Source organism: Culex quinquefasciatus, chromosome 1, assembly GCF_015732765.1.
Source record: "Culex quinquefasciatus strain JHB chromosome 1, VPISU_Cqui_1.0_pri_paternal, whole genome shotgun sequence".
In the NCBI taxonomy this organism is placed as follows: domain Eukaryota; kingdom Metazoa; phylum Arthropoda; class Insecta; order Diptera; family Culicidae; genus Culex; species Culex quinquefasciatus.
In genome coordinates, this window is record NC_051861.1 from 63,471,074 (window position 1) to 63,497,028 (window position 25,955).

General features: G+C 42.0%; 1 protein-coding gene and 1 long non-coding RNA gene across 3 annotated transcripts; both read right to left on the minus strand.

Annotated features, from left to right (window-relative positions):
- Nucleotides 1-1,540: 1,540 nt before the first annotated feature.
- Nucleotides 1,541-6,328, minus strand: LOC119766882. The gene is made up of 6 exons (XR_005277189.1): nucleotides 5,900-6,328; nucleotides 5,557-5,838; nucleotides 4,181-5,494; nucleotides 2,337-2,533; nucleotides 1,945-2,273; nucleotides 1,541-1,881 (listed from the first exon to the last, which is right to left on the minus strand). It is a non-coding gene; the product is annotated as an uncharacterized LOC119766882 (long non-coding RNA).
- Nucleotides 6,329-6,487: 159 nt separating this feature from the next.
- LOC119766869 lies at nucleotides 6,488-17,633 on the minus strand. Of its 2 annotated transcripts, none has more exons than XM_038253141.1 (3): nucleotides 16,736-17,633; nucleotides 16,272-16,678; nucleotides 6,488-6,626 (listed from the first exon to the last, which is right to left on the minus strand). In XM_038253141.1, exons 1-3 carry the CDS (start codon nucleotides 16,748-16,750, stop codon nucleotides 6,578-6,580), a joined length of 471 nt encoding a protein of 156 aa, XP_038109069.1. In that variant the 5' UTR covers nucleotides 16,751-17,633; the 3' UTR covers nucleotides 6,488-6,577. The 2 variants fall into 2 exon arrangements, with proteins under 2 accessions (XP_038109069.1, XP_038109060.1); XM_038253132.1 differs by having other exon boundaries at nucleotides 6,488-6,734.
- Between the last annotated feature and the right edge of the window lie 8,322 nt (nucleotides 17,634-25,955).

The following is a 25,955-nucleotide window of genomic DNA, read 5'->3' on the forward strand; positions in this document are numbered from 1 at the left end:
GCGAGGACGGCGGATCTGGATCAGAAGCAGTCTGCACACGACCCAGGCAAGCACGTCTAAGTTGCTGGTTAATGCCTTTACACGTCAGCACGAAATGTCCACAAGCGCATGCTGCCGCGGCCGTCGGTCCGTACTCTGCCAGTAGTACATTACCTTGCACAATCCACGTACAGCACTAGTGATATAACCGGCACTGCATCCGATCCCGCTTTGCGCTTTCCGCCTTCTGAGGGCATGGTGCCCTTCTGGGGCAGATGACCTGTTCCTCGCGAAACCGAAAGGGCGGGCCAACGAGAAGTGGAAATCTTAAAGTGGCTATATGGCCAGCAGGAAGAAGCCAACAAGCACGTACGACAGAATCTCTTGCTCCTGTAGAAGTTTTCAGCGTTTATGCTGGCTGATGTTTCCGGATACTACGAACCACTTCCGATTTTTTTTATGGCCACGGTCTGCTTGCATAAGGAGCGCGCCGGAGATTTGCTCTTGTCCAGCAACATCCGGTTCAATTTCGCCAATGAACGCCGTCACCTGGCTTACGACGAGCTTTGTGTTTTTCGGCTGGCAGTGACCGCGGCTAGTCAGCTGATGACCCGAACCATCAGATCTCGCAAAACAAGCTTCAGGTGCAGAGTCTCGCTGCAGCTATTATGAACATTTTTGATACTCCTGCAACAATCAAAGCAACTCGAGTGATCAACCACCGCAAAGTAGCGAGAACAGTCGGCGAATATGAAGAAGTAGGATTAGGATTAAACGGCCCGCAGTCTGCGGAATGAATCACTGCTACAGCTAGGATGAGCGACTTCCTTCGGCTTCCCAAAAGCATTGTTCGCCTTTCACATCCTACCCGCGCTGATGGATTTACACCACTACTGTAGATAAGGTACACTTCCAGGACGAGGATAATCTGCCGGAAGAAGGCGCTTCGGTGAAATAGATGTATAGTGCTGGTGTGCAAAATCAGCATAAATAAAAGTGCGCATGGACAAAATAAAGTGATTATGTTGAGATTATAAGTTAAATTTATTTCCCATGGAAATTTTGTGATTTTTTTTTGATATTTGGAAAGAACAAGCACGCGTGTTCAATAAGAAAGTATTTTTTTCTGCTACGCCTCGTTCACTTCCAACTGATTAAACAACGCCGCTACATTCCTAGTCCCGATTCAGTTGATCCTCACGAGCTCAGGAAAGCGCAGCGCATGAATTTTAAAGGTGGTTCAACCGTGGATGACATCATTACTTCATTCACAACGCTGATAGGTACGAATGATTGAGTTTAGGATATGTGCTGTCGCGTCAGAAATCTTGGGTTAGTTTTCAATAGGACGTAAGAGCCCCGTGACCTCCGACTTTAACTTTAGTGTTTCTCTAAATTAAATAGAACAAAATTTAATGTATTTTCAGTTTCTCTGTGTGGACGGGGCGGGCTAGATTGATGAAGATTGAGAGCGTAGGGAATTGAGTCTGTGATGCCAGTCGTCCGAAATATCTTACGCCGACCGTACCGTGGCACTAAAAATGCAATGAACTATATTTGGTAACGTATTAAATCAGATTCACTTTATATTCTTAAGAATTACATTGGAGAAGCAGAATTTTCTTATAGTGCAGTGTTAAGCGTATTGCTAGTTGAAAATTCCGTTGGAGTTCTTCGGGATGCATAATGCTCACGTTGCGCGCAATCCGGTCCGGTTGCGGCGTTTTCAATCGGCGGCTTCGTCTCGTGCTCGGGAATCTCCTCGTCTCCAAAAACATTTTCGTTCAAGTCTCACCCACACTACTTCCGCCACCACTGCCGGTTCATCGCGTCTTGCGAGTTCATGCCAATTAGGTTGACGTGTGCGTCAAAGTCCTGGTAGCTGAGATTGGCCGTCATTCCCTGAGGATGTTGAAAAAATCGTTATTACATTAAGCCAGATTCTTACAATGATGGATTCTTTACCTGTGGGCAATCGGGACATCGGTGCACCACTTGAGCGCGTGGATTAGCTCGAACCACTTTTAGTTGTCTCTGCCCAGCGGAGAAACGTAAAGCTCGTCGTCGGCCAGGTCATAGTCGATCGTTACGGACGTCCGCTTGGTCCTGGACCCACTCGTAGTTGCGACTGCTAGCGCGAAAACACGAAGCTCGTCGTCGGCCAGGTCATCGTCGATCGTTACGGACGTCAGCTGGTCATGGTGCCCGGCCCATCTCGTCTTGCAGAATAAGTTCATTCCGATTGGGTTGACGTGTGCGTCAAAGTCCTGGCAGCTGAGATTGGCCGCCATCCCCTGAGGATGTTGAAAAAATCGTTATTACATTAAGCCAGATTCTTACAATGATGGATTCTTTACCTGTGGGCAATCGGGACATCGGTGCACCACTTGAGCGTTGCGTGTCCAGATGCGAATGAGAGTTGCATTAGTAAAAAAGCTTCACATCATAATCAAGGTGTGCGAAATTTGTGTTGTTGTTGAGTCGATAATCGGGTTTCAATCATTTTGTTTGTTTATGGTTCGTGTTGGGTGGCGGTTAAAATCATTCAGCTCTTCTGGAAAAGAAAAAATCTATCAATATTATATCAGCTAAAGTTAACCCATTTTTTTTTAATTAATTAAATATGTCTTTATTGAACATTCTTATAATAATTACATTTCTTTTACATGATAAGTGGTATGGCCTAATGCTCTTCATCTTTGTTGTATTTTTCGTTTTATTATTAACTGATCACATTTATTTATTTGCTTCAAATTGTTTTACATTATTGCATTGAATTGAATACATTTGGGTAAAAAAGAAAAAAAAAAAATCACTTTAACAACTAATCCTAACCTAAAACTAAAAAAAAATAAATCCATTGAAATATTCTAACGAGTAAACTACGAACTGTATTTTAGGATGAATGCTCCAAGAGTTCTTACTTGTTCCTGGCGAGTTTTGCACCCACGCAGAGTTGTTGTCATCTCGATGAAAATGTTCAGAAGTTCTTGTGGTGAAAACAGGTCACTACTGCCTTCATCCGTTGATGCTGGTTGGTTTTCCCTCGGTTGCTGACTGAAGCCTGGAGGTGTTGTATGCTCTGCAACTCTTTGCCGCTGATTCAACGGCAATGGCTGCAGATTTGGAACCACTCGAGTAGATCCTGCTCCTGGTGACGCCAAAGCAGGAAAATCCACGTCCGTGTATGCTGGTGGTGTTTTGCGATGATTTGGTTGGTGCCTCGTCGTCGCTTGCTGCCGAATTTTTACAAACTCAGCACGTTTTGGGCAGCTTCGATTCTTGGTAGAATGGTCGCCGCCGCAATTGAAGCATTTCGCTTCGATGTTCTCGTTGATTGTGTTGCACACTTGAGTTTTGTGCTCACCTCCGCAGGTTGCACAACGACTCTTGATGAAACAGTTCCTTCCACCATGTCCAAACTGCAAGCAATTCGAACACTGTGTCACGTCACGGTGCACTGGACGATAACGTTCCCAAGTCACGATGATGTTGAAAATTGCCCGAACTGCTTTCAGCTCAGACGGTGATGTCGATCCTTTCTCGAAATGAACCAGGTACAGTTGATCACGATACTTGATGTCCTTGTTGTGTCTCATCATCTTGAAGACTTCGATCACGTTCAACTTAAGAGTTTTGAGCTCTTCTTTCAGCACACTCACATCCATGTCATACAGGCCTCGGAGGACCTGTTTCATGGGGCGTTTACCTGGATCGTCATGGCTGTAGTATTCAATCTTGGTGTTGTTCAGGAAATCCCGAACGTAGTTGTAATCCTTTCTGGTAGGTAGCAGAATTTTGAGTCCATCAGCACACAAGCGAATGGAAGCTCGTAAAGCACCAGATTTGATAAACCCGGTCAGCCACTTTCGCACCGATTCCGATGACGATGTTTTCACAAAAATGGGTGGCAACTTTTCCCGTCGTTCAAATTCTTCCTTCTCGCTCACGTCCACAGGGAGGGTAGCGAACTGGTTTCCAGACAATTTTTGAGCGTCCTTGCCCAAACTGCCTGGCTTTGCAGGTAGCGCTTCGGCATTCTTTAGCTTCTTCAAATCTGCCGATCCTGCTGGTGAGGACCGCCTCTTTTTCTTGCCCTGAGGCATTTTTGCACTTTTTAAGCACTTTTCAGGAGCTAAAATCCAGGAGTACCTCACTGAATGATGGTCCACAAAGGAATAACCCATTTATAGATTAGTACCTTACTAATCAAGGTTGCTGTTCTACAAAGGATTTAAGGTAGTCTAGTTGACGGGATAAGAGCATCCAGCTAGATCCATTGTGTACTGGAGGTTGTAGATGCGTTACGTAGTTTGCGATGTTTATGTTTCTGTTTAGTACATTTGGTTTCAATTCTAGCGCCAGTGTGTCTCCAACCGAAAAAAACAGGCCCGAAACTCCTACGCCTTTCGAAGTACTGCTCGTGGGTGCGACGATAGGACACTCATCCAGAGTAAATGTGGTTCTGCTACCCGATAAGTATTTAAATCCATGTACGTGAACGATAACAAACTTGCTGTAATACCGCATTACTACCCATACCTCTTCGAATCGCTGATTTTGTCTCGTCGGTCGTGTTTAGCGGCAATACAGCTTTGTTAGATTTTTCTTGGAAACGCTTAGTCCGGTCGGTATTACACCGTTCAATGTTTGGCTTGCAGATCCACAGGAATGTGCTTATGTTTATTGAAATAATTTTTCCGTTTAAGTTTTTGATTTTAAACGAATGATTTTTGTTCGCCTTTCGCGACTCCTCAAGGTTAACGAATTCCGACAAGTTTGAAAATAAAGTCTCTGCATCGTAAACGACGTCAGACCTTATTTCGTCGGGTTTTGCAACTGTCTGACTTAAATGCTCCTCGTTGTCGTCTATGAGATGGTCTTCATCGTCTACAATGACATGGCTTTCGTCGTCGTCGAAAAGATTGTCCTCATAATCGTTCTCGTCCTCGCTGGTTATACTGTCCACATTAATAAATTCAAAGTTACCTGCTTGTTTTTTTGATTGCTGGCTTGACCCTTGGCGTAAAACAATAGATTCGTCAAAATTGAGCTCTTCTCGTGTTAAGCCAAAACCAATAAGTGTGTTGGCAGCTCGTTCTTTAGATTCCATAATTAAATGCTTTACGTTTTCCGTACTTGGGAAGATGTGCTCGGTGATGGTTCGTTCAGTCTCTTGCGTTCTGGGGAAAACAAACCCGTTCGAGGAATCGTGTGCTATTTCAGTCTTGGCTTGTATGCGGTTTAGTTTAGATTCGAATCCCATCATCGTGAAGTTAATTACAGTGGATTCAGTAGACGTAAACGATCTAGCGGTTCGAAAGAATGCTTCACAGGTTTGGCTTTGCAGAAGTTCTGGTTGGTATTTTAAATGTTGCACATTGCTATGTAGTTAATTAAACTGTGCGCGTTAATTTCTATACACCAGTAAGCATTCGTGGTTATACTATGTTTGATCGTATTATACTTCGAAATGCAATGGTTTCTCCACGCTCGGACAATGAATAAAACATACCTAAAAGATGAAATATGTTGATAGGTATTTTTATATATATAAAAAAAACTGTATAATCATACCATAGTTTCGAGATTGCATCTTTTGGTGTCGAAATTTGCCGAGAGAGATGTTTAATAAACACTTCCATCATGTAACGCATCATCGTTAAATACAACACGGTACCTTCAGATTCTGGGACAGGTTTAATCAAACATTCGGTTACTCGCGTCTTCGTAATTTTTCAACAGGTGCAAACTTCATTTTGTCTGAGTCGTTTAAATCAGTATGCGTCAATCCGTGAACTATTATGGATTCTTGGTCTATCATGCACTCCAAATGGACACGAGATATTCTTTTATCACCTATAACATAAATGAAATAATTATAATTACATGTTTGAGTCGAAACTTAACTAAAACTAACCCAACAGCAGTTCAACTTCCTTTTTCATCATTCGCGTGCGTAATTTGATGATTTTGTGCGTCGGATCTTGTAGAGGGCAGGACTTGGGTGCAGTGGATGCAATAAAATCATCTCCGTACTCGTTCAAACTATGATTCGGCATTCCCATATCCTCTATCATAGCTCCGATCGGCCTTGGATCACCATCACTTGATATGCTTATAATTCGCACACCGGATTCATCACACCTTTCTCTAAAATATTTCCATCTTTTGGAAACCTGCTCAGTGGTAAAGCGGTTGTCTGTACAAAAATATTGTACACAGAACGGAGGAGCGCCAATTTGATGAGGTTGGGCCATCACGACGTACACATTTTGTCCGACAGGGTATGTGTTCAGATACCGCAAGATGTTTGCGGGGTCCTTTGCTTTGAAAATGTGGCATTGGGGCATCCCTTCTTGGTTTATTGGGCAGACAAGACCGCGAACTTGTTAAGTGGTATAATCATACTCCACGCGACCGTTTATTTTGGTCGCACCTTCACTCAGAACAATGTCCATTGGAAGATTGTTTTTCTGCAGAAAGTCGATCAGCTCATGCAAGCGGAATTCTCCTTCCGTGATGGATTTAGCTCTAGCTGCATGTTTTCTTTGCATGGTTCGCAAGCATGGTGCCGTTGTGTTTCCTCGCTGCCACTTCAAATATTCCTTTCCTCCTTGTATAAACTGGTACAAAAAGATTTGATCCTGGGCGGGCGTGTAACGCATCCCGTTAGCCGTTTTTGTATTCCGAGATCTATTGTGTACATTTTGCAACATGTCAATGAGCCGCGTGGTACACAGAAAAAAATATTCCTGTAAATTTACATTATTTATCATGTACCAAAAGGTATCATGATAAATGATGTATATTTACATTAGGTTCATTGAAATTTACATTAGATTCATTGGAAATTTACATTAGTTTTGAAAATTTACATTAGTTTTGGAATTTACATTACTTTTGGAATTTACATTAGTTCAAATCAACTAATTCTGATTGGCCAATGGGAATGAGAAGCTCGACTTGGAATGCAGTAGGAAAAGGGTGTGGTCTATGTTCTATTTTAAAATGATTGAAGCGGGCAGCAAAAGGAAATTCGGATTTTAAAAAGTTGTTTCACAGGTAGGGACGTCTCGTCGACGGCCAAGTGGAATAACGCTGGACTGGAATCGAACGGACGACGGGTAGGATGTTCGGTGTTACTGCTGCTACCCGCTGCCGACTGAGCCATCTTCGCATTTAATAAACGAGCGGCTAAAGCATCAACTTGTTCAGGTCGAGGCTCAGGCAGTGGGCAAGCGAAATATGAGATCGATAGAAAGAGAACCAAATATAACTATTTTTAGTTCGGGTAGTTTTGAAGTCAACGTTTGGCAGAAATACATTGGATATATGATTTACATTAAATAGGAATTTACAGGAAGCCGGACACGGGTAGAAATTCATCAGATTTGAGTTTCCATGCTCAACGTTTCCATTAGATTCATGATTTACATTAGATTTAGATTTATTCAATTCAATTCAATTCATGTTTATTTGTAATAATCAGAATACAATTTGCTTAACTAATAACAGAATGCAGAGTTTTGGAGATCCTTACAACTACAAATAAATTCAAATATAATCAATTGGATGAAATAAATTCAGTTTCAGTCGGTTAAGCGAGAGCAGAAAAAACTTTCTAAAATAACTGCTACTATTACTATGGAAGAGAAGGAGGATAGGAAAGCTTAAATATATATCACAGAAAAAAAAATCAGTTCTTTACTGAAGGCGAAGACTGTTCCACAGTGTGTGAGCTTGCACCTATGCAGGGCATAGGTACTTCCCCATCAGCTCTTGCAGCGCAAAGAACTGCTCCAGCTTGTTTCGGCAAGTGTTGAGTCGCGTAAACATGTCCCTCGCAAGGGAGAGGAATTCAGTGAGGGTGAATAAATCACCATCACTGTTGCTGTCCGGGGTTGGACCGTTTGCGGTAGCCGCCACGCTGGCGTCAGTACGCCCGAATCCAGGAGGATTCGTTTGACGGGGTTCGGTCGAGGGTTGACCTGTCGAAGTCCTTGAGGAATGTGGTACTGGCTTTTTCCTCTTCTCCAGCGCCTCGAGGTAGGTCTTCCTAGCGGTGCACCCGCGGTAATTGGCAGTGTGGTTACCGTCACAGTTAACACACTTCACGTTCCGCTTGATCTGCTCGGCTTGGTTGTCCTTTCCCAGGGATGCTTTCTTGGGCAGCGTGCATGCAGCCGTGAGGTGGGCTGCGCTTCACTTGACACACTTCGGCGCCAAAGTGCAGTTCCGGGAACCGTGTCCAAAACGTTGGCATCGGTGACATTGGGCAGCATCGGAAGGCCGTTTACTGAAGTATCTCCAGCTCACCATGAATCCTTCCAGTGATTTAACTTTGCGCAGGTCCTGGATCTTAACGGAACCGCGTTCGAAGTACAGCAGCCAGAGAATCTGGTCTCCGACCTCGGTTACCTTATGCGAGAGTACTTTAGCTTCTCGCGGATAAATATTTTTTTTCGCGAGAATTACATCCACGAATCCCTTGGGTGGTACTAGGATGGAGAACCCAGTCACCACTACCTTTACCGGAAGGTTTTCCGGCGAATCATGCGTGTAGTACTGAATGTTTGCATCTTTCAGCGTTTTCAGCACTTTCTCGAAACGCGGGCGATCTCGTGTGATGATGTTTACGGACGACTTGTTAATACGCATCAGGTATTGACAGTCGGCATCCGCCAATGCTCCCTCGATTTCAACAGCTGGGCGACCAGGCACTGTAATCGGTGGCATTTTTTTGTTCGATTTTTTTGACTCTTGCTCCCCCGCGGTGGAGGTCTCCTTAGCCTGCGATGGTGTAGTTTTTTTTTTTTTTTTTAAATTTATATTTATTCAAATTTCTTTTCCATGTACATTCATTCAGTTAAAATATTATTGAGTGTCCAATCACAAACGATGACTTTTCACCTCAATTTTAAATACTAGCAACTTCCATTTATTCATGAAAAATTGTAGTTTTCGCTATTCAGTGATTTCAAATGTAGGAGGTCCTACATGTACAAAAGGGAAAAGGGATACCTTAAAACTAACTTATAAACTATATAAAGAGCGGATCAATGCAGCTGAAGACTGCAATGATTTTTGTCGAAATGCATCAATTATCTTATTGGACATAACATCCAAAGTGTCAACTTCGGCTAATTGATGAAGTTCACTGGTGCTGAACCAGGAGGAAGTTTCAGAATCATTTTCAGAATTTTGTTCTGAATCCTCTGAAGTTTTTTCTTCCTGGTTAAGCAACAGCTTGTCCAGATCGGCACAGCATAAAGCATGGCAGGTCTGAAAATTTGTTTATAAATTAACAGTTTATTCTTGAGACAAAGTCTAGAATTCCTGTTTATAAGTGGATACAAACATTTAATATATTTGTTACATTTAACCTGGATACTTTCAATGTGATCCTTGTAAGTAAGGTTTTTGTCAAAACCAAGTCCAAGATATTTCACTGCGATGGTGTAGTAGTAACACCATCGCCACCACTGACGTCGTCGTCGTCGTCTTCTTTGTTGTCATCAGACAACGCAGCGAAACCGTTTGAGGTTGGAACCGCCGTCGAGGAAGTTCCCGGCTTGTTGGTGGACAATCCACTGGTTCCGGGTTGATCCGGGATGGCAAGTGCCGCTAGTCCACGCGTACGTATGGGGCTACGTGCAGGAACGTAGTTGGATGGCAGCTTCAGCAGGTTTGTTGACCGTTTGGAGCCAGACGAGGAGGTCTTTCCGATGATGCTGCAGGAACTGGCCCGGCCACGTCCTCGAGGTGCACTCGAGCTGCCACGGCCGCGGGTGTTCCTGCCCATCGTGCGGGGAAGAACTCGCGATTAATACAACGCGCTTTCACCGTAAATCGAAAAAAAAATCGCGGAGCATCAACACAGGCGATGTTGCTGCGAACAGGGTAACGACCCCAATAGCGAGATTTAGATTTACATTGGAGTAATTTCCATGACTTTTTACTCTTTACATCATATTTCAACATTACATTGAGTGAGTTTACATAAGAAACAGTAATTACGTGCTGTGTAAATTTACATATTTTTTTCTGTGTAGATGATGGTTGGCCACTGCTTTCGGTGTCAACATTGGCCGCTTGTTGACACGGCGTCAGTTTAAATCTTCAACGAGAGACGATTCGTCGCAAATGATACCATCAGTGCTAGTGCTGTTAGTATCAGAATGTTCTGCGTCCTGTTCAAATATTGTGTCGTTCAGCGTTTCGTGTACCTCGTTGTCCTGAGGTCGGCCTTGTTCTAGTCGCCGTGGATCTTCCTTATCGACATCTGGAGAATTTAGCGGGTTAGGATTCAGTGTCCTTCGCTGTCGCTTTTTTGTGCTGCTGTTGATTGATTGTCCTCCGTCGCGGTCATCCATTTCAATGCTTAAGAGCGAGTTTTTCACCGATGTGAAACAGGTCGTATCGAGGTGCTCCGATTTGGATGAAACTTTCAGCGTTTGTTTGTCTATGCATGAGATGAGCTCATGCCAAATATGAGCCCTCTACGACAAAGGGAAGTGGGGTAAAACGAGCATTGAAGTTTGAGGTCCAAAACACATGAAAAATCTTAAAATTGCTCGCATTTCCGTAAAACTTCATCAATTCCAACTCTCTTAGATGCATTCGAAAGGTCTTTTGAAGCCCTTCAAAATGTGCTATAGACATCCAGGATTGGTTTGACTTTTTCTCATAGCTTTTGCAAATTACTGTTAAAAATTGATTTTTTTAAAACCTTAATAACTTTTGCCAACAGCCTCCAAAAGTTAGGGAATTTCATGGAATATAAGCCTACGGTATTAAATTTTTGGCCAATCGCAGTTTTTCTCATAGTATTTCGATTTTTCTAGAACAAACATTTTACAACGTTAGTTTTTGCCCTGTAGGCCAAGAAGACGGCACTTTTTGGTCTCAATTTTGTCATATTCGGAATCCTCGGTCAATTTCACGTAAGTTAGAAGTATTGGAGTTGTAATTTTGATTTAAAAATAATTAAATAAAACATTTTTGAAAAAGAAATAGATCTTATTTACCCTATGATAAATACGTCAAATGCTGTATCAAGTAGGCGAAAACTTGTTTACCCCTAATCCGACAAAATTCTAAATAATATTTTAATTAATTCTAAATGGCATTTTTTACAATCAAATTCAAAATTCCAACACCTCAATCTAATGTAAAATTTTCTGAGGATTCCGAATATGTCAAAATTGAGACCAAAAAGTGCCGCTATGGAGGCCTTTAGAGCAAAAACTAACGTTGTAAAATGTTTGTTCAAGAAAAATCGAAAAACTATGAGAAAAACTGCGATTGGCCAAAAATTTAATACCGTAGGCTTATATTCCATGAAATTCCCTAACTTTTGACCTATGGGAGTATGGGTGTTGGAGGCTGTTGCCAAAAGTTATTAAGGTTTTAAAAAAATCAATTTTTAACAGTAATTTGCAAAAGCTATGAGAAAAAGTCAAACCAATCCTGGATGTCTATAGCACATTTTGAAGGGCTTCAAAGACCTTTCGAATGCATCTAAGAGAGTTGGAATTGATGAAGTTTTACGGAAATGCGAGCAATTTTAAGATTTTTCATGTGTTTTGGACCTCAAACTTCAATGCCCGTTTTACCCCACTTCCCTTTGTCGTAGAGGGCTCATATTTGGCATGAGCTCATCTCATGCATAGACAAACAAACGCTGAAAGTTTCATCCAAATCGGAGCAACTCGATACGACCTCTAGAACAAACCGAGCAGAATCTACAAATACTGCCTCTTAAAGTCAACGTTTCGTGTCCATCATTCTCCTGTGCTCGGCCTGGCTCTTGTCGCGGTTGATCTTCTTTATCGACATCTGGAGTATTTAGCGGGTCAGCAGTCAGTGTCCTTCGCTGTCGCTTTTTTGCACTGCTTCTGATTGAAATTTCTCCGTCCCGGTAATCCATTCCGATGTTCGAAATCAGCGTTTCGTGTCTGTCATTATCCTGTGCTCGTTCTTGTTCCGGTTGAGTCTGATCTGCGCCGTTCTCCTGATGTCGGCCTTCTTTCGGTCGCTTTTTCGACAGATGTGGAGTATTGTTGAGATGATGTTTGCGCATATGCGCGGTGTAGTTTGATATTTTCCACGACCCACTTTTCTCGATGTTGCATGTAATTGCCTCCTGACACATCACACACGTAGCGAAAAATCGATGGTTAGACTCCGAGTCAAATTGAATGATCAAGTTGGGTAGCCTTTCGAGCACGTCGGCATATTTTTCTGTTCCGTCATTTCTGCAAAGTCATAAAAAACACAATTTGTCTGAAATCCCCCTTTCCTATTGAGAATAGCAACAAATAACAAAATTATTTTTTGCATATTTTAGATTTTTTTTTTATTAGGAACAGGTTTTGACCCAAGAAGATTTCTAGGTTGCTCGATCTTGGGCTTTTCACGAAGCTTTCCCGTCCAGATTCGCTGCTGAGTATCGTTTTAGCCATCCGCTTGTCCGACATTCTGACTACATATCCAACCCACTTCCCATGTCCCCGTCGTCCAACATCCCGCTGACGTCGTTTTCCCCCTTCCTTGGTACTCCGCCAGTGGGCTGCTTCCACCTTTCGATCACCTCGCGCATCAAGATTCCTCCGTCTTTATCCCGGCACATTTCGGCTCGCGGCATGAAGCCGTTCTGGGATTGACTAAGTTCTTGTAGAACATTTCGACATTTCGTCTAGCGCTATAAAAGCCCAAGCTCGTGTGTATCGCAGCCTTCCCTTACCAGCACACCTTCTGATCGCGAACTTGTAATTCGTTGGAAAGAAAGTGGGTGATCCCATCAAAGTTGAGATACTTACGTCCACGTCCCGAGTTTCCAATCCCTGGATTCCCAAAAATTGGGTCGGCAATTGGATCGGGTCTGGAGCTCTCTGCGCTTGGGTTTTACGGCGGGGGCGTGTAGTCATCACCAACCCCTTGTCTCGCCAGATAAATGTCGTACCAGGGCTGTTAAGAGTCCCACGTTGGCTAACCTATTTACTTTATCAGCAACGGAACTATAAACTCAACGCTGAACTAATCAAAGATTTCCAGAATGCTCGATCTTAGGCCGCTCGTCTCTAATCGCCCACAATGTTGGCCGCTCTTGCGTCTTCGTCGAATGCACCGACGACTCGCTCCAGGTTAGCTGCTGAATATCGTTCAGGGATTGACTAAGTTTCTTGCAGAACTGACGCGTTTCGTTGTCTTCTCGTCCCAAATCGCTTGGCATTCCTCCGGTCCGTTGAACTCGGTCCACGTACCCATTTCCCATTCCCGAACTGTGCACGTTGATGATGCTCAGGTTGAAAAATCGACCCTTGATTACTAACTGGCATATTCTGTCATTGACTGGTCGCCTCCTAGGGTTGCCTCCCAATCACGTGCTTTGACATTTCGTCCAGAGCTATAAAAGCTGTCCCCAGCTCGTGTGTATCACAGTGATCAGAAAACAAATGTTTCAGATTTTTGAAATTTTTTAAAATTTAAATTTTTTTTCTATTTTTTTTTAAATTCAAAGTTATGAAAATTTCATTTTTTTTTTTGATTTTTAAAAAATTTAAAAACTATGAAATTTTTAATTTTTTAAATCGTTGAAATTTTTGAAATTTTTGAAATTTTTGAAATTTTTGAAATTTTTGAAATTTCTGAAATTTTTAAAATTTTTAAAACTTTTAAAAAATTTTAAATCTATGATTTTTTTTTAAAACTTTGAAATTTTTGAAATTTTTAGATAACTTGAATTTTTTAAAACACATATCGAGATTTTCTCGATCGTCAGTCGTGATTTGTCAATGGTAGATCGAGAAATTACGATCGAATGATATCAATCTACTATCGACGACAAATTACGACTTACCATCGACAAATTACGATCGAAATATTACGATCGAATGCAATAATCATCACGCAAATTTCCAGTTTTTGCTTTTTGGGTGTTTTTGAAACCGCCTTGAGTCAGGGGTATTTTTTTTTTTATTTATTAACCCCTTCCCGCCCAGAGCAAAATCGAGATTTTTTTACGTTTTTCTACATAACTCGTTAGTACATGGACCAAATTGAATGAAATTGTCATGGTTATAAGTTAACATTCTATATAAATTGACGCAGGTTGAACTAGATTGAAAAAAATCATGATTGCAAAGAAATTTATTTTTAAAGAAAATAATTTGTGGTGCTCTAGAGTAACCATGGGCGTCGAGGGTTTAGGATCTTTTAAATATGAGTGTTTCGGGTCCTACAGTCAGGTGTATTAAAAAACACCCAAAAAGCAAAAACTGAAAATTTGGTTTAGGGACCATCCATAAACCACGTGGACACCTGGGGGGCATGGGGTTGGCGATTGTCCACGCTCCATTCAAAAAAAGATTTTATTTGTATGAAAATTGTCCACGATAGGGGGGGGGGGGTTGAGAATTCCAAAAAAGTGTCCACGTGGTTTGTGGATGGTCCCTTACTGGACCTTTTCAAAAAAAAACTCCAGAAATTTGCGCTTCTTGCAAATTCACCTGGACCTGCTGTGGCAACCGTTCCGCGGAAAGATTCAGGGAAACCTCAAGGCGGACCTCGATGTACTCATCAAACGTGGCCTCAAGGCCACCCTGAAAATCGTCGTGCCGTCGAAGCCCCACTTCAACGCGGTACCTCCGCCAGAAGAAAACTGCGTTCAAAGTGGTCCTGAGGGGCCTCTACGGTCCATAAGATCCGCCGAAAGGAGACAAACACCACGACCAACTCTACCTCCTCCATCTGGAGAAGGGGAGCACGACGCTGAAGGACCTCAACTAAATCAAGGCCGTCGCCAACGTGGTAGTCGAGTGGGAGCAGTATGGCCCGGTCCATCAGGATGTTACGCAATGCTGGAAGTGCCTGAATTTCGGCCATGGCGCCCAAAACTTCTTTCTCACCTGTCCGCAACCGCAATAGAGTTCTGAAACCAATTCCGCTTCCGGGCCTACGGCCTAGCTAGCTCCGAATCCGGTTCCATCCGGCTTCCAAAGATTTGAACGCACTCCAGAGGACAAGCTCAACCCGCCCGGCGAGAACCAAGCAGATGCAATGCCAAACAGTCGAGGAACAGAGTATGGCGGTCCTCGAGTTCACCTATCAAATCGTTTATGGATAATTACACCCCAACCCGCATCCTGATCTGGAACTCCTGCTCTATTGGCAGGAAAACATTAGAATTAAGCGACTTTCTTCGATCAAACAACATTGAAGTCGATGCCGCTTCGGAAATGCACCTTAAGCCGGGGGATAAAGTCTGGGTACTTGGTACAATTCCGAGTCCTACCCAGTCTACAGACCAAGTTCATTGAGGCGGTTGGAGTTGAGGTCGACTCCTCGACGGGCCCTGTCGCAGTAGTGGCTGTTTACTGTCCCAACCAATGTCGGATCGTTGACGGATCGCTAGCCGACTACAAGAACGATCTACTTAAGCTGACGTGTCACTTCCCACGATTCATCATGCAGTTTTCAAAACATCTCAAGTCCATCCCAACCTACTCTAAGCCCTTCTGGCGCCTAACTAAGATCTTGAAAACAAAACCCAAACCAATCCCGCCCGCTGAAAAAGACAACCTTATCGCGGGTCACTTCCTGACCTCGCATAACCTGGGACGAGACATCGTAAGCCTAATGGAGGGTCCCGTGCTTGAGAGCATCCATCAACTTGCCCACATGCTGTGCTGCCGGACGACCAAAAGATCACGCTCGAGGAACTCTCCGGCTGGCTGAAGGAACTGAAGAACATGAAGGCACCGGGGTTCAATGGGATCTTCAACATCGTACCAACACCTGAGGGAAAAGCGCGAACCATTCTTGTGGCCATCTTCAATCGCTGCCTGGAGCTGGGATACTTCCCGACTGCCTGGAAGCGGGCTAAAGTAGTCCCAATACTCAAGCCCGGCAAGTATCCGTCTAGCCCGACCAGCTATCGGCCCATCAGCTTGGTGTCTTCCCTAAGCAAGCTGTTTGAGAAGCTGATCTACCGCCGCCTCCTTGCCAACGTCGAGGAAAACAACATCCTGCTGGACGAGCAGCTCGGCTTCCGTCGGGGTAATTTGATTTCAGCGTAACCAGACAAATCACATCGTAACTTAATACCAAAGTAGACTAATTAAAGGAAAATCTGATATGAAAGGGGATAGTCCGAAATTGCATGCAATCAATTGCTAACAATAAAATTGTTCTACCTGTCGAAACATTCCTGAGAGGTTTTAAATTTGTCGGATATTAACGATTTGTCATCGAATGACAAAATGGTGGGATAGTTTTTCTATTCTTACCTTTGCATGTAGTAGTCCAAAATCCGAAGCCGCAAAGATTCTTCGTCTTTGGTTCTACTGAGCTGATCGGAACAGGCGACTCGCTTTTCCGACGGCCTTTGCGTAAAATAGGACCAGCCCTTACGCTTGACTGCTTGCGCCATTTTAAGGAGCAAAGCGCGCTCGCCGGCCATCAATCGGAAATCCCTTATGTCCTGAGTATAGCAATCCAGATACTTGTGTAATTGCGGGTCCGTTGGAAACCTGGTTGCTTCCGGAAGCGTACGGATGTTTATCTCGATCAGATTTAGCCCATCGCTGTTGAGATCCTCCAGAGCCGGGTTGACGAACCCCGTTCTCTCGACCACATTTTTGATGTGTTCGGGAATCATGCACTTTAAAACCGAAGCCATTTTTTGCCAAAATATCTGAAATGTAGGTAGTTTATTGTTTTAATTAATAAATAGAAAATGAATAAAACTAACCTTTTTGTCGTCCATTTTTGTTTTGCTGTGATTGAACTCATGAAATCTGAATCTGGTGGCAATATACCGTTAGGAACCCAACAATGATCTTGTGATCGTTATTAGAACCGGTGACTGAAATGGCCACTCGTTGCAACCCGTAACATTAATTTACAACCGGCACCGGGATAAAGAAATCCGTGCACTTCTGATACAGCAGACGAAAAAAAGCACATGGTTTTTGACGTTTTGGCATTTGAAAGTCAAACACTCAAACAAAATAAAGGACATTTTGCTTATTTTCACACATTTGAATACATTTTTTCCAGTTAAAATTACCAGTTTTTGGTTATACAGGGGTTTGGCATGAATTATGCGAATAAAGCGGAACTTCTAGGTTCTTTCAGTTTTCTGTGTGGCTGTGGCTTTGCCGATTAATTTCCCAGCCAAATAAGTCTCTTACCGGATCCGGAAGGATTTAGAAGATATAGGTCGTTTGCGATGATCTGGAGCCAGCATATTCCGGATTTCTAAATTGTTTAATTGTTTCCTTTTGTTTTGGCAGGGCGTATATCAGCAGGAGAGCGATGGCGAAGACAGAGATGGCTCTTGGAAGGCCGCTTCCAGCGTTACTAATAGTACGATGGTTAAAGGGCCGCAACTCAAGCCGAACAGCGTGACAACGATCGCGGCGCCAAATCAAATCGGAAAAACCGCATCTCCCGATCCGACGAGAAGCCAGCCTTGAACCGGACTACATCCACTTCCGGCGGGCCCCGCCAGCCCAAAACCACTGAGGAGCCGTTTGCCACCGCAGCAGGTGACGACAAAGGCGCTACCTAACCGGACGAGGACGAGAATGGCATATTGAACGCGGACGTCATGGACAATCTGACCAACGATGAAAGATCGTGGACCAAAACGATAACCAGTCGTCGGGCGGTCCGGAAAATCGTGACGATGCGCTGGAGAGTCCGTACAAGAAGGAATGTGGTGTACAAGTTGAGTGTCGATGGCTCGGACAACATGATAAGATCCTGTCCTGCCTGAACAACAGCAGGCCGTTTGCGACCCAGGCTAGCGCGTCCGAGTGGTGCTGTTTGAAAGCGCGAGTAGTTTCACGAAGGTGGAGGGCGGACCAGCGCAACGCGGAGATCTTGAAGTAGCTGTTTTTTGACGTTGTAGATGGCCATCAGAAAGAAGCTGACTAGCACGTACAAGAGGAGGTAGTGGAGAAGGTTGCAGGAGAAGCTCTGGAAGGCGGCCTCCGTGTAGATGGTGTTGACGCGCTGCGTGAGCTTCAGGAAATTGTTGTCCAGATCGTCGAGTTGGTCAACGGCGAACGATCCGCGGTTTGCTTCGGCATACTGCTGGAAATTTCCAGCTTTCCAGTTCCGTCTAGCTGACCGCCGACACCACCGAACCATCCTCTTGAGTGACTCCGACATGGTTTCGTTCACCGAGTTGCCAATGTTGGTCATATGCAGATGTACGCCCGAACCGTCCTTCATGTACTGATGGTGATGCTATGGACAAAAAAAGTACTTAGACTAATTTGAAGAATTGTGAGGAAATATTTTACAAGACTATGTTTTTTTTTTCAAAATATAGCATTTCTTAGGGACAAATTCTTGTTGAACTGCTTTATTTACTTTTGAAGAAGTTAAACGGTCTCTACTACTTTCTAGATTATGAGTCAATTGTCATGGAAGTCTGGGTAGGGATGATTACAACGAAAAACTTACATAGTTGCCATTTAGGAGCTGAATGACGTTGAACACGCTGCCGCACCTGGCCAAACTCGGACGTGGGGACTGGGCCATTCGGCAGAATGACGGTCGGCGGAATGACGTTCGGCAGACAACCAGAAGGCAGAAAAGGTCATTCGGCAGACAAACATTCGGCAGAAAGTACATTCGGCGGAAAAGTACGAATGGCAGAAAAATGTTCGGCAGAAAAGGTCAAATGGCAGACAGGGTCATTTGGCGGAACGTCGATTGGCAGAAAAGCACATAAGGCAGAAAGGTTCATATGGCACAAAAGTACAGAAGGCAGACAAACAAATGGCAGAAAAGATCATTAAGCAGAATATATCATAAGGCAGAATATTATTTGGCAGACAAAGTCATTTTTGTCTAACTTCCTACCAGCAACTTTATCGAGACAGAACCCAGTGAGACAACCTGGACTGAGCTTACGACTTAACCTGTAGGTCCGACGGGGGCCAACATCCAATTTCCCGTCCGACGGAAGGCGTGACCAGACAAATCTTTAAAAGGGCATAAAATTTCCGATCTTTTGATACCAATACATCTATGTTTTCTATAAAACCCACGTTTTTAAATACCTGGGCTTTTTGCCCAGTTTGATCCACGAGAAAAAAAATTACGAAAGTCCATACATTTTTGGCAGATTGCTCAAACGAAACCATAACAACGTTTTTGCCTAAGTATTTAAAAACGTGGGTTTTATAGAAAACCTTGATGTATGGGTATCAAAGATCGGAAATTGTATGCCCTTTCCAATGCCACAGAGATTGACTTGTGAATCGTGGACCGGTTCGGATGCCGGCGGATTTTCCGACGACGAAATTTCGGGTTTAAACGAAATTCCAACGAAAAATCTATTCTATCGATACAAAGACTCCCAAAACGGTGTTATACCCACTCCAGAATGTTTATTTAGCAATTCTATGGTAATATATTGACGTTCAGTTAAATTAAAAGTTTGCAAAACTAAGTTTAGATAAGTTTTATATAGAATTTCCAGAGTTATTTAAACTTTCATATTAAGTAAGTAGTAAACTTGATCAAAAATCAAATTATTCGCTCTACAGCATTGCCTTGGCGTTCTCGATTGTGAGATTCCTACTCGAAACTAGGTGTCCGAAGGCTTGATTGTTGAGGCAATTGCAAACCTCTTTTTACACCTAAGCTTCCATCCACCCCGGGATTCGAACTGACGACCTTTGGATTGTTAGTCCAACTGCCTACCAGCGACTCCACCGAGGCAGGACCCAGGGAGACGACTCCTGCACCTGGACTGAGCTAACGACCTAACCACTAGGTTAGACCGGGACCAACATTTACTTCCCTGTCCGACGGAAGGCGTGATCAGACAAATCTCGTCTCAAAATTTGCCACCGGGACCTTCTGGGATCAAACCCAGGACGACTGGGTGAGAGGCAACCACGCTTACCCCTACACCACGGTCCCGGCCAGTAAACTTGATATTCAATCCAAATTATTTTGTTAATCAGTCAAGGATGCCTATTTGGAGTTGGGAGACTGGAATTATGGTGATTTATCAACAAATAACTTTATTTATGTTAATTTTTCGAAAGGTGTACAAACTTTTGTTGCACCTTTTTTTTATTTCTTTTTATGGAAATCATCTTTTCATGAGCTTTTTATAGCAAAATGTTCGGCATGAGTTTCTGAATAAAACTTAGTACTAGGTTTTTGTCAAACTTTTAATTGTTTATATGTTTCATCACAAAATGTGTATAGTGCCCAAGGGGTGTAAATATTTTTTTTTACATACAGTATTTTCTTTTAATGTGTACCAACATTGACCAAAATACACTCAAACCCCGATGGTTTGACACCAACTGTTGTCAAACGAACGGGGTCACTTTTTAGTTTGACACCCCTTTTACACGAAGTTCACACACACTACTGAACGTTTGTTTTGATAGTGTGCGTGAGCGCCGTGTAAAAAGTGACAGTACAAACTAAAAAAGTGTCAAACGAAAAAGTGACCAACCACCGGGGGTTGAGTGTATGACATCGGTATTACGTCTACAGCCCGAGTTATTCAACTGTCTCATTATAGACGCACTTGGCAGGAACAATGAGACACTCTACGAAAATCAATTATTTTCTAATAAAATGTCATGTTTTAGTATTGTTCCGTTGCAGGTACTTGCCTTAATTATTTTAAAACAATTTTACCAACTTGAAACTTTAATTAACAAAAGTTATACCAAAAAGTATTAGAATTTTGTAAAATCCATATATTTATACCAAAAAACTTTATATTTTTTGTTAAATGGAGTTAAAACTCAATAAATTTGCCAAAAATCACTTTCAATTAATATTTTGAAAGTGTTACATATAGTGCGTCCATCCCGGGAATTCCCGAGACAAAATTCCCGGGATTTTTCCAAAACCGGGAATTTCCGAATCCCGGGATTTTTATATTTTATCCCGGGAATCCCCGAAATCGGTAAAAATATCAAATTTTGGTTTGGAAATTCAGATTTTGTTGTGGAATAGATGAACAACGATTAAAAAATAAAAATAAAATATTAAGCATAATTTTACTTATAGAGAATAATTGTTAGATCCGTAAATTGCCGTAAATTGCCTAGCGCTTGAAATATTTTCGCTTCACTTTTATATTCATGAATTTAAATTGAAAAAAAGTAATTTTAAATATTTTTTTATGAAACATCTTTGGCAACAAAGACGAATGTATCCAATCAGAACAGCTGTTTTAGTTTATTTTTTGCATAATGTTTTGATTTTTCTGATTGATTTCGGTTAAAACAGAAACAGAACAAAACAATTAGTACACCGATCTCCAAATTAATTGCTCTGAAATCTCTTGTACTTATTCAGTTTGTACTTCAGATTTTCTCCAGTTGGCGGTAGGGACATTAAGATAATTTGTAAAATATTGTTTGTTATGATTTTATTTGCTGTTTTTTTATTTGTTGTTTTAGACATTTTAAAAAAAATTTTGAAGCTTTTCTGGTCATGTCATATAAAAAATTAAAAATATGTATTTATAAGAGACTTATTTAATTTGAATCACACTGGATTAAAAATTTTGATACATTTAAAAACCAAAGCACAACAAAGAGCAAAAACTAATCTTTCAAGCTATCTAAAACGGCTATTCTTGTTCAGATTGAAGAGTAGATTTTCACCAATGAACAGTATTGAGCTAAATCCATGATTTTTATCGCCCTAGTTACATAGATTTTGAAAAGAAGAAAAATCAAAGTGTCTCATTGTTACCCATGGGCTGAAAGGAGTGAGAAACAATAAGGTAGCCCTGGATTCTTGGTATATTCTTAATTTTGGCCAAACCAAATGAAAGGACATTGTAGCCCAACTCATTCCCTATGAAACGTCAAAAAAAAATCTGGAGAAATGTTAGTTTTGGTGTTTATGGCTGCCTATGAGCGAAAAACTAATTTTTGTCCATAATTTACTTTTACACCCCAGAATCAAACATTAATGAATAACTTTTCAAGGGAGCTTCCATAACCAAAGCCACTATTATGGCAGACGTGTATCGTGTAGACACACCTTTCCCCAAAATATGAGCCTGTTTGGTTGAAACTACTACTTTTTTTTTTTCTTAACTTATTTTTATTAGGTCCTTTTAGGTGCTGTGACCAGGTTGGGACCGAGGATCAGTAAAACAATATATAATAACAAAAAAAAACTCCTTAAATTCCATACTTGGAGATCATGTAACTGACGAGGGTTACTTGGTCCAAGCGGGTCTTGCAGGTCTTGAACTATAGAGTATCTCCCCGGCTTCCTTCTCCGTGGCTCCATCGTCTCGGGGGCCACCTTGGCTGCTTCCTGCGGGACGAGGGCGATCCTTGGATTTTCCGTCCGGAACTGCGCCCGGCAGCGGAGGGAACTCCGCCGGCGTAAACGCCGGAACTGCAGGACTCTGCTTCTCCGCCTTGCCGGCGGTTTCAGATTCGACGCCTGCTGGCGCCTCCGGATGAAGTCCGCACGCTTAGGGCAGCTGCGGTCCGTGGCTTCGTGGGCTCCAGAGCAGTTGGCACACCGCTTTGGCTCGGCTTCTTGGACTTTGCACTCGTCCGTCTTGTGGGGACCCCCACAGTTGTTGCACCTGCCTTTCAGGTGACAGTTCCTGGTTCCATGACCCAGCTGCAAGCAGTTCCTGCACTGGGTCACGTTCGGCCGCTTGTTCTGGTAGGCCTCCCACCGGATGATAGTGCTTGCCACAACTTTCATTGCAGTGAGCTTCTTCAGATTGGTGTATCCCTTGGGGAAGACCACAATGTACGGAATTTCGTCCACGGTGGACTTTTCCTTCCGCTTGATGATATGCACCTCCAGCGCGTCCAGCTTGAGATCCCTCTTCAGAAGGTACTTGACCTCGTCCGGTTTCAGTTGATCAGGAAAACCACGAAGAACCACCCGATGATTTCGTTCGCTCCGCCGATCGTGGGTGTAGAAATCCACTTTCTTCTTCTTGAGTAGCTCTTGCAACTTGTCAAAATCTTTGACAGAGAAGCAGGTCACCTTGGTTCCAAATCGGGTTAGTTTGTAAATCGGTTTGAAACCTAATTTACAACTTTCCACTATCGCCACGAGCTTGTAAAAATCCGTGGTGTTCTTCACCACCAAAGGTGGTTGCTTTTGTTTACCTGCCGACTGGCCGGGTGGTGGAACCGCCGGGGCGTCCTTTCCTCCTGCTGGGCTGGCATTGTTGTTGTTTTTGTTATCCACTAGCGGGCTGAACTTGTTGTTGTTGAGCAGGGTCTTCTCAACTGTTTCTCCTTCGATGCCGATTCCAGTGACCTCGCTGGACTTCTTCCGCTTCCGATTCCCGCAGACGGGATGAAAATCTTCCTCCTCGGATGATTCCTCCACCTCCATCTGTCAAAAACTTCTGACTGAGTGTGAAAACTACTACTTGTGAGAGCCATTTTATCATTGTTCCCCGTGTCTCATTGATGACTACTCTACCCTAACCTACATTGTCGTATTTGCCATTATCATTAGAATTGTGAATTTTTGTGCAGTACAAGTGAAAATTATTCCCAGTCAATCAATCGGAATTCTGAAACGGAATTCAATTCGAATCGATTACGTATTCCGTGTCAAACGCAACAACCGATTTTTTTTTTTAATTTATATTTATTCAAATTTCTTTTCCATGTACATTCATTCAGTTAAAATATTATTGAGTGTCCAATCACAAACGATGACTTTTCACCTCAATTTTAAATACTAGCAACTTTCATTTATTCATGAAATATTGTAGCTTTCGCTATTCAGTGATTTCAAATGTAGGAGGTCCTACATGTACAAAAGGAAAAGGGATACCTTAAAACTAACTTATAAACTATATAAAGAGCGGATCAATGCAGCTGAAGACTGCAATGATTTTTGTCGAAATGCATCAATTATCTTATTGGACATAACATCCAAAGTGTCAACTTCGGCTAATTGATGAAGTTCACTGGTGCTGAACCAGGGAGGAAGTTTCAGAATCATTTTCAGAATTTTGTTCTGAATCCTCTGAAGTTTTTCTTCCTGGTTAAGCAACAGCTTGTCCAGATCGGCACAGCATAAAGCATGGCAGGTCTGAAAATTTGTTTATAAATTAACAGTTTATTCTTGAGACAAAGTCTAGAATTCCTGTTTATAAGTGGATACAAACATTTAATATATTTGTTACATTTAACCTGGATACTTTCAATGTGATCCTTGTAAGTAAGGTTTTGTCAAAACCAAGTCCAAGATATTTCACTTGATCCTCCCACTTTAAATTTACCTCATTCATCTTTATAATGTGATGACTTTTTGGTTTAAGAAAATCAGCCCTTGGTTTGTGAGGGAAAATAATAAGTTGAGTTTTGCAGCATTTGGAGTAATTTTCCATTCTTTCAAATAAGAATTGAAAATATCCAAGCTTTTGTAATCTTCCTGTGATGACACGAAGGCTTCTGCCTTTGGCGGAGATGCTTGTGTCATCAGCAAAAAGTGATTTCTGACATCCTGGGGGCAAATCAGGCAAGTCAGAAGTAAAAATATTGTATAAAATTGGACCCAAAATGCTTCCTTGAGGGACGCCAGCACGTACAGGTAGTTGATCAGATTTGCTATTCTGATAACATACCTGCAGAGTACGATCCGTCAAATAATTTTGAATAATTTTCACGATATAAATCGGAAAATTAAACCTTTTCAATTTCGCAATCAAACCTTTATGCCAAACACTGTCAAATGCTTTTTCTATGTCTAGAAGAGCAGCGCCAGTAGAATAGCCCTCAGATTTGTTGCTTCGAATTAAATTTGAAACTCTCAACAACTGATGAGTAGTTGAATGCCCAAGGCGAAATCCAAACTGCTCATCAGCGAAAATTGAATTTTCATTAATGTGCGTCATCATTCTATTAAGAATTATTCTTTCGAATAATTTACTAATAGATGAAAGCAAACTAATGGGCCGATAGCTTGAGGCTTCAGCAGGATTTTTATCCGGTTTCAAAATCGGAATTACTTTGGCATTTTTCCAACTACTGGGAAAATATGCCAAATCAAAACATTTGTTGAAAATTTTGACCAAGCAACTTAAAGTTGCTTCTGGTAATTTTTAATTAAAATGTAAAAATGCCATCCTCACCAGGGGCTTTCATATTTTTAAATTTTTTGATAATAGATTTTATTTCATTCAGATCCGTATTAAAAACTTCATCTGATGAAAATTCTTGTTCAACAATATTCTGAAATTCTATTGAAATTTGATTTTCAATAGGACTCAAAACATTCAAGTTGAAATTATGAGCACTCTCAAACTGCTGAGCAAGTTTTGAGCTTTTTCCCCATTAGTTAATAGAATATTATCACCATCTTTTAAAGAAGGGATGGGTTTTGAGGTTTCTTAAGAACCTTTGAAAGTTTCCAAAAGGTTTGGAATAAGGTTTAATTTGTTCGACATCTCTTGCAAACTTTTCATTTCGCAGGAGAGTGAATCTGTGGTCAATAACCTTTTGCAAATCTTTTGAATTCGCTTCAGTGCAGGATCACGAGAACGTTGATACTGTCTTCGGCGAACATTTTCAGACGAATCAGAAGCTGAAGATCGTCATCAATAATGGGAGAATCAAATTTGACTTGGACTTTAGGAATAGAAATATTCCTAGCATCCAAAATTGCATTAGTTAAAGATTCCAAGGCTGAATCAATATCAGCTTTGGTTTCTAAAACAAAATCATGATTTAAATTATTCTCAATATGATGCTGATACCTGTCCCAATTAGCTTTGTGGTAATTAAACACAGAACTATTGGGTCTGGTAACTGCTTCATGAGAAAGTGAAAAAGTTACTGGAAGATGATCAGAATCAAAATCAGCATGAGTCACTAAAGGACCACAATACTGACTTTGATTTGTCAACACCAAATCAATTGTTGATGGATTTCTAACAGAAGAAAAGCAAGTTGGCCCATTCGGGTATA

Bases quoted from the DNA above. Each gene is read 5' to 3' on its own strand.
- LOC119766869 (XM_038253132.1), bottom strand. The intron at 6,735-16,271 runs GTAAGAATAGAA...GTAAATTTACAG, and splicing joins TTGGACTACTACATGCAAAG to GAATATTTTTTTCTGTGTAC.